The sequence below is a fragment of the Egretta garzetta genome, unplaced genomic scaffold, assembly GCF_000687185.1.
Source record: "Egretta garzetta isolate BGI_Z169 unplaced genomic scaffold, ASM68718v1 scaffold367, whole genome shotgun sequence".
Classification (NCBI taxonomy): domain Eukaryota; kingdom Metazoa; phylum Chordata; class Aves; order Pelecaniformes; family Ardeidae; genus Egretta; species Egretta garzetta.
The window spans coordinates 2,737,777-2,758,236 of record NW_009260192.1 but is presented as its reverse complement, the minus strand read 5'-3'; the positions used below and the strand labels follow the sequence as shown (position 1 = coordinate 2,758,236).

At 40.1% G+C, this 20,460-nt stretch overlaps 1 protein-coding gene across 1 annotated transcript in view; it reads left to right on the top strand.

Moving 5' to 3' along the window:
- CIP2A (cellular inhibitor of PP2A) overlaps positions 1-6,751 on the top strand; it is a gene marked incomplete at its 5' end in the record, with an annotated part of 23,615 nt that extends 16,864 nt beyond the window's left edge. The window contains 5 exon segments of the mRNA XM_009642222.2: positions 1-138; positions 2,301-2,414; positions 4,051-4,133; positions 4,649-4,788; positions 5,873-6,751. The exon segment at positions 1-138 is cut by the window's left edge and continues 14 nt beyond it. Coding sequence (XP_009640517.1) covers positions 1-138; positions 2,301-2,414; positions 4,051-4,133; positions 4,649-4,788; positions 5,873-6,043 — 646 coding nt within the window.
- Positions 6,752-20,460: the final 13,709 nt, after the last annotated feature.

Sequence of the window (20,460 nt, the reverse complement as noted above, 5' to 3'; positions counted from 1 at the left end):
TTTGCTGAAAGTGCAGCAGGTAGAATCTGAAACAGCACAGACTGATATTGAGCAGCTCTTTCAACACAACAAGAAATTACAAACAGTTGCCGAAGAACATGAAATACTGAAAAAATCCTCTGTTGATCTTCTTCAGAGGTAAGGCACATAAGATCTCTAAGCAAGTACTTCGTATTCAAAGAGTGATGAAGCCCTTTACTGGGCTAAGCACATTAGAAGGGCAACATCACATGCTACTTCACGTTTATAAGTGAAAAGTTCATTATCACAGAATGGCAAGGATTGGAAGGGACCTTGGGAGATCATCTAGTCCAACCCTCCTGCTAAAGCAAGTTCACCTAGAGCAGGTTGCACAGGACGTTGTCCAGGCGGGCTTTGAATGTCTCCAGAGAAGAAGACTCCACAACTCCCTGGGCAGCATATTTGTACACGTTGATTAGATCCCCTCTCAGTCTTCTCTTCTTCAGGCTAAACAAGCCCAACTCTCAGCCTTTCATCGTAGGGGAGATGCTCCAGTCCCCTCATCTTTGTGGCCCTCCACTAGACTCTCTCAAGGAGTTCCTCATCTTTCTTGAACCAGGGAGCCCAGAACTGGTGGGGTCTCACCAGGGCAGAGTAGAGGGGGAGGATAACCTCCCTCGACCTGCTGGCCACACTCCTCTTAATGCACCCCAGGATACCATTGGCCTTCTTGACAACAAGGGCACACTGCTGGCTCACGGTCAGCTTGTCATCCACCAGGACTCCCAGGCCCCTCTTGGCAGAGCTGCTTGCCAGCAGGTCATCCTCCAGCCTGTACTGGTGCATGGGGTTCAACCTCCCCAGGTGCAGCACTTGACACTTGCCCTTGTTGAACTTCATCAGGTTCCTCTCTGCCCACTGTTTCTTCTATATGCTTGTCAATGAGGTTAACTTAAGTAATTCAAGAAGTTAATATGTTAAATGGAGTGAGAAGTTGTAGATGCCAAAGGTCCAGTTCAGGAAATAGCATGAACTTTGTATAAAAGGAAGCATTGTTCTCTAAGAAACAGAATTAACAATGCTTAGTTTCTATTAGCATTATATCATACTCTCGGCTTCTTTCTTTGATCTTGTATGCTGTCTTGATGACATTCTGTAAATAGTCTGGAGAAGCAGCCAATATAGTATGCCTGCATAAGGTAGGAGCTTGCATCTTTGATTGTTTCTGTAGCAAATTTGACTGAAATTAGGTAAAAGTGAGGTAGCAAGGAAGGAGGCACCTTGTGTGTCACAAATTACTTATAAGCATTATTTCTTTAGTATCTTAAGCTAAAAAAGGATGTGAGACACACAAAGTACATAGAGATAGAAACTATTTATGAAAATAGAATATGCTTTGGAAGAATAAAGGCTTAAAAGAGCTTTGGCTTTTCAACTCATATGAGCTGGTCTCGTCACTAGGTGTCAGCAAAGCAAAGAATCTAATAAAACTGAGAGCAAGTTTCTTGCTTGATAATGGGAGCAGGCATTATATTAGACAATTTTGAAGGCATATTGCTGCCAAGAAGAGAGTCAATGAGGGAGGAAAAATGTATACAACTTTTGTCCATTATGGGGTTTCTTGAATAAGTATCTAGTATGGTCACTGTGGAAGTGCCTCCTTTTTTTGCTTGAATTGTATGCAGCCATGCGTTCTGAACGTGTTTTTCATGAATTTATGTGAAATAAACCAGCCTCAATCTGGAGGAAATTCTCTAAAATAGGAATAAAATAGCTTTCTGATCCTTACAATATGTTTATAAAGCAAAAGCTTGCTTTCTAAACAATCTGTGCACTTTAAATATACTCTTCATTAAAAACAATCAGATAACTGACATCAGGGGAGAGAATTTTCATTTTGGTAGGAAAATGTTTGCTTAGAACATGAGATCTACCTCAAACTTGTATTAAATGCACATTGTGTTGTCTTCAGGATGTTCAGTTTTTAGTATCACCAGACAACTGGAGGTCATAGACTGACTCAAAGGGTCCCTTAAAAGATGGCTGAAAATAGCCAATTTATATCAGTTTGTGTATGTCAAATTTCTAAAGGTATCTGTATGTTTTGTCAGTTCCTAAGAGTTTTCTACTGGAGGAAGGTTGCTTCCTGATCATTAATAGTTAAGGATATGAAGGGGTCGAGTGCCCATCCCTGGGGGTATTTAAAAGCTGGGCAGATGAGGTGCTTAGGGACAGGGTTTAGCGGTGGGATGGCAGGGTTAGGGTAATTGTTGGGCTTGATGGTCTTTTCCAATCTAAATGATGTATTCTTCAGCCATAACCCCCTAATTCATTTGTAGGTATGAAACAACTGAAAGACAATATAAAGACCTACAGGTTACATGCAATTCACTAAATAAACAAATGGAAGCAATGAAGAAACTAAATGAATCACTCAAGCAGCAGAATGACAGGTAAGTAGCATTCAGTCATCTTAAAGCAAATTAAAGATAAACAGTAAAACTAAATATCACTTTAGTCTCAATTTTTCAATTGTGGTTTAAGAAACATCTGAAAAGTGGAGTTATAGGAAGCAAAAGATGCTTCAGTATTGCTTAATATGTGTATGTTAGATGAAAATCCATAGTAGTGATCGGTGACTTATTTTGTTTGTTCCTGTATTGGTTGGGGAAGGGAGGAATACCCGCAGACTTCAACAGTAGGAATTAAAAAGAGCAATGAAGACAGTCCAATTCTTGGGTGCATTTGGGGGGGTGGGAAGGTGACTCTTTGGTTGTTGTAGAATTCTTAAATGCTGTTATCACTCAAAGATTTTATTCCCTTTTAGCCTGCAAAGCTTCTCTATAATTTTATCAGGTCAGAAAAAAACACCCAACCCTACTAAACTAATATGCAGAAGATATCTTTAAAATATGCTCATAGGCAGGCCTTGTATTTAGTTTAGAAATAAAATTCTATTCTTGGTTTTACTTGTGAAGTTCACTTCATCCTTCTAGGCTCTTGCCTTGGCAGTAATCAGAGCAATCCAAATCACTGCCTTGAGTTCTGTTTCAAATGGAAAAAATTTTCATACTGGTATGTTAGCTTGCTGTTGAATAAATTTGGATGCTTACTTTCAGTGGTGCAATATGCAGCTTAGTGTAATTGGGGAGATATTCTGATGAAAGCTGCCTCTTTTTAAAGGCAGGTCAGGGGAGCAGTTATTATATAGATATTCTTGAACTGTCACGAATGGAGACCATGGAAATATACTCCCTGTCATCCCCCCCCTTGCTAGAGGCTGCAGCTTAGAAACTGGTAGATAGGAAGCGGATAAACAAGTAAACAAGAGGGACAGCAGATGCCATTTAGGCAAGGCAAGTGGCAGTTAGAGTATGCCTTAGAAATTAGCCTAGCTAGTAATGGAAAAAGTAGCTTACCTTCACAGAGTATAAAGTGCTCAGGTTACAGCTATAATGCTGGTAGGTGACAGCATCTATATATTAAACGATGGTGATAACTAAACTATCCGAACTAGTGAGAACTGCAGCAGACCTATATATGGGCTACTGGCAACATTACGAAATGGTCGTTTTTGCTGAGCGTTGTGTGACAATCTGGAAGATGTTCAGAATGGTACTGGAAAATCTTTACGCATAGATGCACTTGCATGGATAATACCTGAAACAGGTTTTGCTAATGGTATTGTTGGTTCGGAGCATACTAAGAGCTAAAAACTCAGCATACTCAATCACTAATGGCAGTGAATTTTGACTTGGGTTGAATGACAATTTTGGTTCTATCGTGGTATTTTGAATGCTTTGTGGTTGTAATCAAAGGAAACGTTTTCTGGTGTTTAACCTCCAGATATGAACCTTTTCAGTAGTTTCTACTATGTGACTGTGACCAGAGAAGGGAAATGACTGCTTCATGGGGTGAAAAAAGGAAATAAAGTCTGTCTGTACTCATACCCCGCAAATTTATAATTTGTTGATTTGAAGCTCCTGACAGCAATTGGAAATGATACAAAAATCAATCTAGCTGTTTAGCACAAAGAAATGGTGACATATCACACTTTGATCATTAAAATTTGTTTCTCTGCAATTTTAGGACTGCTGCACAGTTGGTAGAAACCGAAGATCGCAGAAAAGAATTACGGCAACAACTGCAGGAGAGAGATGGCAAAATAGCGAGTAAGTCACCTAAACGTCACTGAATGTAGAGAACTAACTGGATTAACTAGATGTTAAGTGGCCTAGATGAGCAACTATATCTTACTTAGTAACTTGTAAATCTTAAAGTTAGCCAGGGATACATAATTTAACGGTTGAATGAAATAAATACAGATTTGTATTCTTTTTAAAAGTATATAATAAATGCGATTTCCCAGACTACATGGACTTCACTGAATCTCTGCACAGCATCATATGTCCCTTCAGGATCTTTTTACAGTGTGTCCATTAGAATTATTTTCTGTAGGAACTGCAAATTACAAGGGTTTAATTTAACTCTTCTGCAAATGACTGGAAGCAACCACTAAAACCTAAAACTTAGCACTAGATGGCACTACTCAGTAATTCAATTATTAGTAGCCATGTTCAGTCTAAAAAAAAAAAAAAAAAACCACCAAAAAACTTGTTTCCCAGGCAATGCAGTATCTCTTTTCTAAGTTTGGCGACCTATCTTTTAATGTGTTTGTTTTCTTAAGCCTTGCAACAGAAAATAAAAGTTCTGGAAGAAAAACTGAAAGCTCAGCAGAAAGAAAAAACAGACATGGAACAAACTATAGATATTCTTAGAAAGGAATTAAGTAAAACGGAACAAGCAAGGAAAGAACTGAGTATCAAGGTAAGGAATATTTTGCACCTGCATTCCAGAGACTGGAATTTTAGATATCTGTATAGCTGATAGAGTTGGTAAATCAATACTTCAGTGGTAAAGTGGCTAAAGAAACTAGAGCAGTCTAAAGCTGAGATAATTTGTTCTTGTCCACTATATAATTGTATACCTTTTGAATTTTGAGTACCTGAGCTTGAATTTAAGAGAAAAGAAGTTAGGGTTGGGTTCTAATGGGGCTATGTGAGGCATGGTGTGTGATTATGTAGTGTTTGGAATTAAAGAAAAAGCCACACCACCTGTAGTGCAATATTAAATAAGAGAATGTAGCACACTCCTCTTCAGTATTTTTGACTACTGTAAAATATTGATTGGCTTACTTTCTCCCCTTTCCCATGTCCTGAATTAAGGCACATACGCTACGTACATACACACCAAAATGCATCTGATTTTCTTTATCTTTGAAATTCTAACAAAATATCTATTTTTGTCTTTAAGAAAAATAGCATGTTTTCAAAACAGAGACCCATTTGGCTATACCAAGTTAACAGGCTAATGGTTAAAAAACAAAACAAAATCCCCAAAACTTCAGTGCAGCCTATTTGTCCTTGCCTGTAAACTCACAAGGCAGAGATTAATTTCCATGCAAACTGATCAGTGATTGCAAAGTGTGCAGTCTGGCAAAGCATTTGCCGTATTTCCATTCTATGGAAGCAAAGTCTAATCTCTCCAGGCAATACTATCCAGTATATAGCAAATATTTCCCTTGTTCTTGGTAAATATTTACTGGTGTGCAGCTTGAAATGAAATGTGGATGGCTTAACTGTGAACATTTCTGCTTAAATAGGACAGTGGTAGCATGGGTGTTGGTGCTTTCCCATGGTATCTAACGTTTTGAAGTGTGGCAGTAGCTGTAATCATTCATGTGCACCAAATGTGTAACTGAGAGAGATATTTCTGAAATAAGCTTGTAACTTTAAAACTGCTTTTTAATTACTTGCTTAAATTCACCACCAGACCATGCAGCTTTTGCTGTATTGTGTATGTTTTTCAGTTGATAATGGAGCAAATGTTATCATTTTGTTTGTTTCTGCAGGCATCTTCTCTGGAAGTTCAAAAATCCCAGTTGGAAGGACGCTTGGAAGAAAAAGAAGCACTTGTAAAACTGCAGAAGGAAGAATTGAACAAACACTCCAATATGATTGCAATGATTCACAGTCTAAGTGGTGGCAAGTTAAGTGCAGAAACAGTGAACCTCACTTTATAGGGCTCTGTTGTTAAGGTTTTAGTATTTTATACATACGTGTGAATATATGTAAAGATTTTAAAACTTGAAGCTAGCATACTATGTGGCTTAAAAAAACCCCTAAAATTAAAGTAGCTTAACTATCAACTGAGAAGAAGAAGTAGTAGTTGTTGAAGCTTTGGTCTTAAAAAAACTGAGTTACTGTATAGCAAATGGGTCTTCTGATGGTCTTGGTAGAACTATTGTCATCTCTACTGGGAGCTGAATGCAATTTTTCTTGGTGACTAACCTTCCTAAATATACACAAAGAAACATAAAGCACAAAAGGAGTCACTGACAATGTTTTTTGTCTGTATATTCTTCTATTGGTTGTCTGGCAAGCAGTGTGCTTCATAGGTTAAGCACTTTTATAGTTTCATCTTGTTAATTTTGACTTCTGAATACTATTATTATTTGTGCAGTGTTGCTTCCTGATGTCTAAGGTACAAACACAGAAATAAAATGTATTATATTGATTAGAACATGTTACATTGAAAGCTGTATTTATCAGCGAATTGGTGCAAGTGCTTTATGTAGTTAATATGTGGAGGTGTTTCTAATTATGAGGAGATATGAATTTGAGCAAGTAGAATACCACATCTGAATGACTTTTCAGCAAATAGCATCAATTAGGGAAAGCATGCTAAAATGAAATATATGAATGTACAAATATATCTTAAATACTAGATAATATTTTCCTAATCCTACACCACTTCCTTCCTTTTTTTTTTTTTTTTTTAAATATTTGCACTTTTTTGACAGTCCTATCTGGTGCATGCTAGCTATTGTCAGCATTGTCACTTTCTGCTGTACACCGACAGGATTTCATATATTGTTCATAGTATAACTGTTTAGGTAGTTTTTTTCATATGAAAGTACATTTTTTTAATAAAGACTAGTACTAGAATTTCATGCTCATTTTTGAATTGCAGAACACTGTCCTTAGTTTACATGTGACATGAATAACATGTCTTTTAGCAGTTGGCAGAATTATTTCAGTAGTATCTTCATTTTAATAGGACTACCTGAGTTTGGGGTGATCCATTATGTATCTTTTTTCTGTAGCATTACTGCCTTTATTTGTATCTGATTTGTAATGGCTAGGTTTTAAAATATGGTGATTCTTTGTTTTTTCAGTTGTGTAATAGTTGTGTCTTAGTGAATCTGTTCAGCTCGTGTCTGAGTACAGCCTTGTACATTCTGTTGCAATTATACAACATCAGATGTATTCTGTATCTATTTTAACCTGTTCCTGAAATACTTTTTTTTTTTTTTTAACTTAACCACGGGTAAGATTTATAGACCTCGTTCTGGTCTCTGTGAAGACCAGGAGAATAATAAAAAAAGAAAACCAACCCAACTGCTCTATTTTCTGTCTTTTATGTATTTTGTTAAGTGAGGTAAGTTATAAGGATGACTGCCAACTTCTGCACAATATGTTCAGTTTGGTTGCCTTTTTGCATAAAATGCAGTTGTTGCTTAGGAAGGTCAAAAAAGTGTTGATCAAAATTGCTGAGGTAAGGGGTTTTGCTGGTTTTGCAAACTCAATTGGGAAAGAAAGCTTCATTAACCATAAATTTTTACTTCAGTCTAATGGGTTAAGAAATTTGAGTGTGAAAGTAAATTTGCAGACATGGGTTCATTTCTATTTCAGTCTCTTGGTCATGGGGAAAGGGTAAGTTTGGTTTGGTTTTTTTTGCTCCCTTTCTGCCAGAAACTGTTCATTCAGGTAGGAAATGTCAAGTATGTCACTAATTAGACTGATAATGCTGGTCTGACTTTGTTTTCAAATGGTGGAATGGGAGGGCTAAAATGTCAAGCTGCTCGCCAGCGTAACGTTATGCAGTAATAAGGTTCATGTCCCCAGAAAATGGTAAACCAATCTCTGGACTTTACACAATAGGATCCACAGTAATAAGCGTGGTGTGTAAATAGTGATTGTTTTTTCTTTCCCTGGAAAAATGTGCTGCTTCAGTATGCTGTTCTAAGCCAAGTGTTGCTGAATTCTGTTGGGTTGCATAGCAAATAAATGCGTGGACACATCAAGCTATTTTGATAGCATTTCTGTGTTCTTTCCTGGCAGAGCTTTTCCAATTGGTAATGAATCGCAGCTAATGGAACTAGCAAATAAATTGATGTCTGTTTAAAATTTTGTTCAAAACATACAGCACTCTTCACTGCAGAAAACCCTGTAGATTTTTTACACTTAATTCATGCAGAGGCATAGCTGTGTTCTGGGGTTTTGCTTTTGGGCATCTTGATATATCAGTGTTGAAAATAGTTCTGTAATAAGGTTCCCTGTGCAGTTTTAATATTCTTCCTACATGCTGCATCCAATATGCTATTGGAATTTTTTTTCTTCCCCCACGGGCTCCCTCATTTAGTGCAGACAGTAGCTGGCACCAGCACAATGAATAGCTCTTCGATAGAGTCGATTTTTAATTATCTGTGTATTATGTCAGGTTGTCAATTGCCTGTTTTACAAGTGCAGAGACTCTTGAGCTGTCTTAGTTCAGTGCAACCTCACGTCTCAGTATCAGGTACTCTCGTACTTCTTATCTGAAAGTAGCTGCCTTTTATTCTACACAATCTGAAGACAGTTTTTCGTTTAGCATGTGGTTCCATATAGCCTCGTACATTATTTCAGTCATGCTGTAAAAGCAGTATTTCTTTTTCTGTAGTGTATAGGTTTTGTGCCTCTAGTTCATTTTTGGTGTACTTTTTGGAGGATAATGAGATGGTAAACAGTTTGGAGTTGATGCTCTTCAGTTCAACATCTGTTGTACAGTGTCTTCATTTTACCACTCCCCTTCTCTTTGGTCTCGATTCTGCATTCTTTGATCTTTTTCTACTTCCCTGCTAGTGAGTGATTTTAGGTTTTCACTTTCCCCTACTTCTGTATCTCTCCACCTCTCTTTCCCCACTGATTCCAAGTGACAGTGCCTACCCACTCACTCTTGCCTGGTGAAATCTCTGTCTTGTTTTCAAATTAGGAAGCTTTACTTGTGTTCTGTTTGGATCTGGTAGTAGGATAAAACAGGCTGTGGAATTGAACTCTGACTTTTGAATTAGGGGCAATTGATCATCCTTGCCTGCACACAATATGGAACATGAAGCTTTTCTTGAACCAATTCCCATGCTGTCATTGTCCTCCCCCTATGCTTATTCCTGCTATGAACAACACTGAACATTTGTTTTTTTAATTGGTGTTGTTGAAATATCTATGCTGTGGTATTTGTGCTAGCATGTGCAACTTAATGTAGCCAAAAACCCCTTTCCTCCCAGGCTTGTGAGACTCTGGCTGGAATTTTTTTAATTTCAGGATGAAGCTAACATCCTAGACAAACGGTGGAGCTTTTGAGCTTTACAAACTGAAAGCATGGCCTTCCGGTAGGAGGTGATCCTAAATGCAAGTGCTGGTAAGTAAGCCTGTTTAAAACAAGCAATATAATGAACAGCTGATAGTATCTTTGATAGATTTTTTTTTTTTTTTTAAACTTATTTCAGGAAGTACTTGTTACTGATTGTGGGTAGTAGGATTTATTTAGAGACTGTGTAAACAAAACGCAAAATTCTGAGCAAAGAAGTCCAAAAACAATTTATGCTACAGATTCAGCAGTGCCAGAAGTGTTAACTGCTGGCCAGGATTTATGTCTTGTTTATGCTTACAATTTTCTTGATTCAGAGGTACATGTCTAGTTCTCCAGGAATTCTCTAGCAGTGCACTCGTCTGGAGTAAGCGCATGTCAAAAACGGGACAAACCACTGCAACAGTGACACCCAGCTTTATAGATTTGGTTTAAGTGTTCTTGTGAAGATGTAAGGAGTAGTTCTCTGCTCCTTTTTCTTAGAGTTTATTGTTAGCAGCCAAAGATCAAGTATTTTTAGGCATGTACTTATTTCACAAAAACCACTTTCAACCTTGCAAAGTTGCTTTATACATAAACTCTTCCATGCATTCCCATCTGGTTACATTTGAAATCTTCAGATTTGTTCACTGTCTGAAACAGGCTTCCTTTCCAACTCTTTCTCAGCAGTTTCTCTGAAATTGGGAAGTCTGCTAGCTTTGTATCCCCAATGATATACATTCATATATCTCTACCCCAGTCCAATCTAAATTGGCTACTTCCCTAGGAGTGCGGAGAAATGAGGGATGTTCGTTAGGCTCAATTATGCCACGCTGAAAACTGCATAGCTGTTGATGTCAGGCATGGTCTGGGGCTACAGCCACCTCCTGGAGGGCAGTCTGGATTGTTCTGGTCACTGCTGGAAAAGTTAGGTACTTTTATCAAAGAGGGCACCCATTTCAGAACAGAAGTAAACAAGGTAGTATGATCCTCATTTTTATGTCCAGCTTCTGTTTGAATCTGCTTTGCCTGAGGTTCTCATAGCTGCAAATATGTTAAACTCTTCCTAAGGAACAACTCATGTCCCTTCTGACATGTTGCCCTTTGACCTGGAATTAACTGATGGTCTAGGCTGAAGAGCTGGTGGTCAGCTGGAATATCTTGTCTCATGAATGATTCTTGTAAAGGGGATCCAGCTGGATCCATGCATGTGTTTCTTGCTTGGCATTAGTGTCGTGTATGCAACTATAAACTCCATGAGATTAGAAACTCTTAAGCCTTCATGGCCTTCTAAGTGAACTATAAATGCAAGTTTGAGTCTAGAAGATGGGGCTTGGCTTTTTTTTTTTGGTTGGTTGGAGTTTCTTTTATGTTCATTAGCTTTTGTCTGAAAATAGAAGCTTGGGAATTATGGGAGCCCTTGCTATATGATCTGTTGCTAACATTGATGTGTTTACAGTCTGTCTTCCTAACCCACTATTGTTGGGCTGTGTTGGGTTTTGAGCAAACATTGCGGCCACTTTGCTCATAACAATAGGTGTGGGGTTTTTTTTAACTGAGGATGTCTTTTGGAAATGAAAATATGCAAGTCTATTGGTGTATCTGTATTAAAACTTTTGTGATGTTTGCCCCACTGCCCCACCTTTACAGGAGGAATGTGTAAGAGCATCACTGCATGCTGCTTTCTTCCTTCTGCTGCTATCTCCCATTCTAAACAGGAGGTCTGTAGAGAAACTGCTACAAAGGGAAAACAAAGTAGCAAAGCTAGGGGATTGGCAACTTTCTCCTTTAGCCTCATGAATTCTCAATGTTGACTGGGGAAACAAACAGAAAAAAAAGACTGCGTTGGGGGTAAGGCACCTAGCTGGGAGGAATGAAATCTGGGTTCATCTAGCACAGGATTGCATGGACAAAACTGGCCACAGTCTAGGCAAGAAGTCTTAATGGCAATAGGAAGCGTTCAACCTGGTTGTATCAAACGCGCATAGCGTTACGCTTGTAAAACTGAATCCAAAGCTGTTAGGCTAATAACTGAGCCTTTGTTCAACCTTGAGGAAAGCGGGGAATAAAAAACTTTTAGTGTATGGGGGCAGGAAGTAAGAAGCCTTGAAGCATAGAATCATAGAATGTTTTGGGTTGGAAGGGACCCCTAGAGGCCATCTAGTCCAACTGCCCTGCAGGAGCAGGGACACCGCTAACTGGATCAGGCTGCTCAGAGCCCCATCCAACCTGGCCTTGAATGCTTCCCGGGATGGGGCCTCCACCACCTCTCTGGGCAACCTGTTCCAGTGTTTCACCACCCTCATTGTAAAGAATTTCTTCCTTATATCTAGTCTAAACCTACCCTGGTTTAGTTTAAGACCATTAGCCCATGTCCTATTTGGGAATGATCTGAATTATCTTTTCAATCTATGCAATTCCAGTCCTGAACGCAGCATACTATATATGTGTGTGACAGACACCTCTAGGGCTCTTAAAGGAAGGAGAGGCAAAACCGAGGGCAGCATACATTACTCAGAAGCGGGCATTGTAGCTCTTGTTGCTTAGATGGACTCTGAAAGCACTGCTTGCTGGCAGGGCTTTAACACATCTCCTCCTCCTAAAGCTCTGCACCAGAAATGCAGCGTTTGAGAAATGTGATGAAGGTGCCTTACACATTCCTCACTGCAACATGGGGAGCCTAGGGAGACGGCCTGTGCAATTGTGGTTGTGGCTTTTTTGTTTGTTTTTGTTGTTGTTGTTGTTTCCTGTGGGAAGTTCCTAGCACTGCTTATGCTCTGGGATAGGGAAAGGAGAGCACAGAGGAAGGGGAGGATTGTGTCACCAGATCCTAAAGAAACTGATGGAAGTGGAAAAATCCCAGATTTCCTTGGCTAAGCTACCGTAGTATAATAGTTGACTGCAGTTTTCTTTTAATATGATTGGCTCATGATACAGAGTCCCTGTTCTAAGTCCAGCCTGTGGGTTGTCACTTAATACATGCTGCTTGAATTCTGTGGGATCCTGTTCCTTTGGACCAAAGTACATCTTTGAAAAGGTTATCACTGCATGGAGGACAAGCACTGCTAGGATCTTCCACATAGCAGGGGCGGCTAGCCCTTGATTTCCCCATACGTAGCTAAGCCTTTACATGAGAGAGCAAATACTGTATTAGTTACATTTTTCTTCAGAGTAACTGACCTATCAATATATTTTAGGGTTTTGCACCGTATTAAGTTATTAAAAACTAATTTTGTAAGTAAGCAGCTGTTGTTCTGGCTCAGTTTTACTTCAGAATAATCTATCCGGGTATATTATTTGCTTATATTGATACTCAAGTGTTGCATTTCAGTTGTGTTTTACAGTAGAGCCAGAATGTCCTATAACCTTTGAAGGAAATATAAGGCTATTGTAATTTAAAAATCCAGAGGCTTATTATAAGCCCCAGGAGGGAAAAATATCCAGTGCTGCTCAGTTACAATATATTTTGTTTAATGTTGGTTGGAGGGTGGGGGCCATGATCAGGAGCCATTTCTGCTTGCTTGTGTGTCATATCAAGTACCTTAATTGTTTTTCGTTTTATGTCTTGAGGATAAAGCTTAGAAAAATATCTTAGGTTTATTTTTTATCATGTATCTAGCAACTGGAAGCGAACCTAACTTTTAAAAGAAGCCTTTAATTTTCTTACTTGTATTGATTCACCTCATCCTGAATGTAACTTCTTTTGTTGTGGCTTTCTAAGGCAGCAGGAAATCTCAGCTGGCTATTGTGTTCATTTTGGTATCAGTTTAATGGTTTGCTTCAATAATGAAAAGCTCCTCAGAATCTCCTTCAAGGTATTGTGCTGTTGCCTTGCTTGTCTTCTGCAAAGACCGAGTAAATGCCTTTGTGCCTTTCACTGGCAAGAGCAGAAATTGTTTTTACTGGGGGCCCAGGAGTGTCGGTATGCTGGGGAACAGCATCCTGTCTGCATGAGGCTGTTAATTCTTCACCTGTTTAATGTCTGTGGCTTGAAGTGCAGTATATGTTTAGGCATGGTGTGCTTGGTGCAGTCTTTGGGCTGGCTGATGCACGCTGCCCTCCAAGGTGACTGTTTCCCCCAGAGAGTTAACAGGTCACTCGACTCGGTGGGGTGCTGGCATAGAGGTTGCTTCTGCCTCTCCCTGCATGAGCAGAATGTGCCTGTAGCTTGCAACTGCTCAAGCACGTCCTGCTGCTTAGGCTGTGCTCACTTGTGTATGCGTGGAGCACCTTTGCCAATATGTAGTTACTAAACAGATGAAGGTAAAATACCTAGTGTGCAGCCCCTTTCTCGCCCATTAATTTCTATATGATACTTATCATTATGGTACTTATCATTATGGTGTCTGCATACAGTTACCTTCATGTTACCAACAGAGAATCAAGATGCAAATTGGTGTAAACTGCTTATCTGGGGCTGCTTATGTGAAAAGTTGAAAGCCTTCATTTGTTAGTCCATAACACTTCACTACACATATGCACAGATACGCTTTCTATAGCTCTAAAGAGTGGTTGTCGGTGGCTTTGGCTGCAGCCCTGGCACATGGTACTTTCATGCGCTTCCACTCAGCATTTCCATGCAAATCGGGGGATTTCAACCCAGTTGCATGGAGAATAAAACCAGTTATGGTGGTTGCCAGTCTACAGGTTGGTGTAAATAGCTCGCTTGCCATCACACAGGTACTTTGTGGTGAAGCCTCCTGGCATTCTAATGCAGCAAGCAATTACTTGAATCTTAGAATCATTTTTCTTTTCCCACTTCTGACTCATGCAGGAGGCAGCTTCTGCAACAGAGTGAGAAGGGACATGCAGACAGCAGCGTCTCCTTCACCGGCTGACTTTGCCTTCCTCCCCACGCAGGCCTATCTCATATGCAGAATGAGGCAGAGCCCCCAGGGGAAAAATAGCATCTAATCACATCACTGGAAGCAGAGTGCTTACGCACGCAGGTGCTGAAGCGAGGTCGCGCAGCCTCCAATTTTAGTTCTATTTCTGAAGCCTGGAGTACTCAAATGACATTTTTCCTTCCCCCTTCCCCTCCTGCTCCCAAGCCTTGTTTATTATAAATCTAACTACTCAAGGCCTGATGATAAACTGTCATGTTTATTCATGAGTTGGTGAGAAGAAAGGATAGAAGCTAGACCTAAACTGCAGATACAATTTTATTAGCTCACCAACTCTGCACACAAGGAGGATTGCAAACAACCGTTGCTGGAGGGTGGAAAGCCTTTTGGCTGAGCCCAAGCAGTGCCAGGCCTGAGGTACAGAAGCTCTCCAGGAGATGACTTCACTGTTTGATAGGAGGGTGATACTCTGTTACATCTCCCTTATCTCATTAATTAATACCCTGTTGAGATAAAACTGATATTTTATGTCAGTATGAGGCAAAGTTTTAAGTTCTGTAAGTATTTTACTAACAGGTGTGATGTATGCAATTAAAAAAAACTATTACAGTATGGCCAGAATAGGCAGGACATAGGAGTGTCTCTTGCCCCACAAGCGAAGAAGTGGGGGAATGCTTGCATTACAGAAACTGCTGTGTCCCCTCCACCATCACCTCCCCCAAATTCTTCCATTTCTCAGAATGTAAGGTAGAAAATGATTAGAGGACAGATAGGAGGAGTGGTGCTAATCTTTGGGAATTATTTTCCATTCAATGCGGTGTTGAAGTGTGATAAAAATTTTAAATCGGGTAGCTAAAGTCTGGCATTAGTCTCTGTCTGTTGTTCAGTGATAACATTTTCCTGGATTTCTCCCAGACTCATTAAACACTGTCAGTCCCAGGCAAATCCAATGAGGTCGTGTGCTTGGATGAGAACTTTGCTGGATTGAAATATTAAACAATGACCATTCATACCTCTGATACAAACTGGTAATTTTTTTGCTGAATGATTACAATGATGCCTGACAACTTATGGATAAGCTAAGGGGTTCAGTGGGCTGCTGATGCCAGCTGGGTTCTGGTAACTTCTGCTCTTGTACATAGCCCAAGGTAAAGTTAAGCTCAGCGATTTAGGTGAAACCTGGTTTACTGCTGTCTACAGTAAGTTGCTTTCCACAGTTCATGCACATGGCTAGCTTCCCTTTCATTCAATAAGGCACTGTGTAACGATTAAAAATACCATGATGGCTTTGAGATTTTTCTTAGTCTCTACTTATTATTGCTCTATGCAAAGGTCTCTGTAATCTCTTTAGCACTTTCTGGGGAAGGAGGTGCGATTTTTCCCTTCTTCCAGGAACAGGTCTGTAGTCTGAGATACCACCTGAATCATTAATTTGATATATAAGCACTACTATTTATAATAAAGGCCTCTACAACTGAAGTAGTACTTATTGCATGTCCTTTTGGGGTAATCTTTGCCACTCAGATCAGTTCTTCACAGTACACATGTACTTTCTTCTTTGCAGTGTTTTCGTCTCCATAAAGGGCAGGAAAGGATGTGTTTATTTCTACCCATTTAGAAACGGATAAACGTTAGATCGGATCTGGGACCTGAATTCAGCGCTTGGGTAGCAACACTTACAAAGGCTGATCTAGACAAGTGGAATTGGATTTTCTTATCTTCTGTTAATGGCTCTGGCATGCTTGTATCTTTAAAGTATTAAAAACTAAATGCCCTCAGATTCATGATCCTTGAGGCAGGCAAAATGCTGATGTGAATGCTAGCTACAAATCTATTTTGCTGTGAAACTCCATGAACTCACTGAAAATGGTTTTCCAACATCTTAAAACTACGAGTACCTTGACTGGGAAATTTGTTTGGAGATATTACCGCATATCGATGTTGCATTTTTAATAATGCTGTTTAGCAGAGAGAATATTGGCTGGCTTATATAGAGTGAAGTGGGTCGATAAGTGGGTAACAGATGCATGTGACATGCTGGAAAACCACTTACAGAACAATAGCCAAGGTCACTCCATGTCATTTCTGCAGCGTGTGGCGGAACTGCGGAGCCAGGTCTCCCTCACCTACTCTTCCAACCAGGAGAAATGTGAACTCCTCTTCACAGATCCATGCATAAATAGATTGACTTCAGAAGAGAAGGAAGACTCAGTGGCAGGAGCTGGTTACTATGGCTATATGCGTTACTTGCTCTAAATGGAGAAATCAAGCCAACAATCACTGTATACATTAACTATATTTGTATATGAAGGAAGCTCATTGCCAGCAGCTGTGTGAAGGTGTCGTGCTGAAAATCCAACTTTGTTCATGCCAGTCAAGGACTTAATGACTTTCATGCATTTAAAGCAGTGCCTACTGACAGCAGCAAAACTTACACGCTGTGGATCTGGGTCCTTTGACCTCCTTAAGCCGCCCTTTTGCTCTATGCAAAAGTGACCTTGGTTTCCTCACCTCTGTGATCTTGGTGATCACAGAACAGCCCAGGTTGGAAGGGACCTCGAAAGATCATCTGGTCCAGCCTTTTGTGGGAAAGGGAGCCTAAATGAGTTTGAAACCCTCTGGTGATGGGGGCTCTACCACGTTCCTGGGGAGGTTGTTCCACCAGGGTAGAAACAGCACACCATGATGCTGGCTTGGAAATTATGGAGGTGCTACTTGGCCCAGGCTCTGGTGTGCAGAATATCAGAAAAACAACTTCTGCCCATGCTGGCTTCAGAGTCCAGCTTCTAGGCAGCTACGGGCTCGTAGGGCTGTCACCAGAGTCTCTTTCCCATTGTCAAATATTGGTGGAATTGATCAGTGAGGATAAAAGTAACTGTGGGTGTGGAGAGATCTATAGTGCAACCACAAGCCTTATTTTCTTTGACTGTAGACTTTAAGTAAAATATTGCATCTTTCCTTTTTGAAGTTATCCATTGAAGCTAGTGTTTCTGGGGGGTACAAATACAGTTGCAAGGTGGCTGTTGGAGCTGGGCGTTGGTTTCCCCATTTATACAGTGCGGCACACACAGGTTAAGTGTTTGGTAGGTAAGGGGGATTAAGCCAAGGCTGTTACAACCAAAGGCTCTGGCTAAATTTAGCTCTTGTTTCTGTTTCCAGTGCCTAGATTTTCATGGAAGTGGAAGCAGTGGACTTGGGTATCCTCAAGAGAGGGTTTGTAGCTTAGAGCCCAAACTGACTGAGCACTTCTATTACCGGCTGTCAGCTGTAATTCCACTGTTAAGGCTGAAGAGCTTTTTGCACTTAAAGGCTGGATCTTTAAACTGAACAGAAAACAGAGCATATTTTCTGCAGATGTAAAGGCTTGCCTTTTGAAAATGGACTAGATTGTTGCAGTCTGAAAACCTTTTAATTAGCCTGAGTTCAAATTAATTAAAAGCTGTCGTTTAAAGAATTAAGCATTTGTGGGTTTTACTGAGTTCTGAATGACCTTAATGGAACAAAATGGACACTTGGAACTTTCCATATAATTAAAAATAATTGAAATCTTTTGCCTGCATGTATATAAAGAAATCGGCTAATAATTAAGCCAAGTTTTTAGCAATGGCTGTATTTAGTGTTACGTGTAGAGTACAGCCAGGCTAAAAATTCTTAAACAGATCCAGTGTGACATCAGAGATAATGCAACTTATTACCAGTCTTCTGCAGAGAATTTGCAGGCGAGCACTTTACTGGCTGAAACCTGCTCTTATGGGGGAGACAGGGTAGATTAACCATGCCACTTAGCTTAGTCTTTAAAGGTTAAATGACTTAATGGTTGAGTGACTTGCATATTTCTGCTTGAAATGTCCCCCATACACTGAAGCCTTGCCTGCTGGTGGGAATGAAGGAGAACTGCAGAGAACACCAGAAGTTTGGTGCTGGCAGGACTCAAAGTAGGATCTTCGCACCATTTCTGTGTATGTGTTCTCACTTAAAAAAAAAAAAAAAAGCCCCAAGCCACCTCCTCTTCTGCAAATTAAAAGCCAAACCTGTGAGCGGAACTGGCTGCTTTGTGAGGCTGTGGTCATGCAAAATAGGTGCAAGCCTCTTTAGAGGACTGGCAACCACTGGTTGTCTTATGTTTCTCGAGTAGCTCTGCACTTCTTAAAATAGTGCTCTGCTTTTTGGTGCTCTGCTCCTCCAGAAGGCCAGAAATCTTGTGCAGGAGCCCCAGCTGGTGCTCCTCACTCTGTCTCCACGTAGTCATTTTGAAATGGGAACTTCCTGAGGGGGAGAAAAGAGAGAAGGGGGGGGAAAAAAAAAAAAAGTCATAAAATGAATGAATGCTAGTGATTACTCATTCAGTGAATTCAGAAAGGTGGAATCAGCTTTAAAAAAAGCTTGTAGGAACGCAGACACTCAGATGCCTTAGTCACAGTCTGTCCTTACCATACAGCAACATTAAGACTTTTTGAACTCCTGAACTGTATGTTTCTTAGTTCAATTTAGTTGGGTTTTCTTTTTATCTAGTCTCATAATTTCCTGGATCAGTGATGCTTGGTTGGAGGCTAAGGGTAGCATCATTGTCATAATCCTAACTGTAATTCTGTCCTTAAATTCTGTCCTTAGTATGTATTTTTCTTGAAGTTGAATACATAAATACCAGGCTGGATTTACTTAGACTGGCTGATACTGTTGGTGCAGAAATACTTGGTGGTGCAGGAGGATGGTATATCCTCTGTCTATTTGTATTTTTAATGCTAATGATCTGTTCCTATCATCAGTTCATGCAGAATTTTCAGCTTTTTCAGCTTTTTCTTTATTTAAGGGCACTAATCCTTTATGGCTAGGAAGATACTCTCTTAGCAAGTGCTGGATTCCTTTTTTGGTATTTCAGATCTCTAAAGAAATTCTGACAGACACGACAAGTGTGAAATCTTGAGAATGATGAATTGGATGTCGGCACTTAGTATGTTTTGTCAGGTTGTAAAAACATCCAAGGTGATGTGTCCACTCTGTTGTTTCAAGGGAGGGTTTATTTTGGGGGAAGAAAGGGGTGTCTTTGAAGACAGTAACGAATAAGGGAGGAGTCAGATTGAAACAATGTCTGCTAATTATTCTTTATTGTTTATACATGGTTGTCTTTTTGTTTTGTAAATACAGAGCCACAGGGGATGAGCTCTCCGGATGCTTTCCTTCTACCATGCAGCTTCCCCCAAGTCCCAAAAGAGAACAGTGTGGAGGAAGACTCGGGGCCAGCTCCTAGATCATCTTGTCCTTAGTAGAGGGCAGGGAGAGAAAGGAGGTGATGCTAAGGAAAATTCAATGATATGAATATGTTAAGGCATGGTTGAATGATTGTTGTTTGACTTGCTCCTTGAATGCACGCCGTTACAAGCAGCCTTCCTGGCTGGCTGAGGTCGCGTGCCCTCCTCACTCAGCCCGTTGCTGTAGAGCTGGACAGTGGGAGTTGGACACAAACCCTATCCAGTGAAAGAGCACTGAGCAAAAATATCTTTCCTTTGCTAATACCTTTTCACTTCTGATAACAGTGGTGGGAGACACTTAATGGAGATAGCTGGATAAAGGCAGGCATTGCTGAGTCCCAGAGCTTGGCTATTGCGAAGGGACTTGGACAGCCCCTTTTTCCATGTTATGACTTTATCAGTGATGTAGTGTCAGAGGTCTGGGGCTCGGCAGAGCCCCGTGTGACATGTCACACATTGTTACTGCTAATAAACAGGCTGTGGTATGGGGAATAGAAAGAGAGTGGAAAATTTTGTTTTATTAGACCTTTTGCAATCCCCTTTCCATAAGCTGTACAAAAGCAGTCATTTGTCCTTGTTTTCTTTTTTTTTTTAAATTTTTTTTTTTTTTTAAAATTTTCACTAAAACACATCTTGAAGCTGTAGTCTGAAGGACCGCATCCTTTCTGGTTAAGGGGGTATTTGGGTGTTTTTTTTTCTCTGAACTTTATGCATACACTGATCAGATCAGTAAGACCTGTCTGCATTGCACGGGTATAGAATAGACTTGGTGCCTGCTGTTGTCCCATTTCTGGCAAATGGATTTATACATCTGCTTTCCAATTCTTTCTCTCATTGAAACAAATTCTACTGATTGGTCTCATACTTGAATTTGCATGCTTTTTTCACACCAGGGCACAGACACCCTGTGTGGCAGTAGAAAACTGTAAGTAGTTCAGGTGTATTCAGGATAGTTTTCT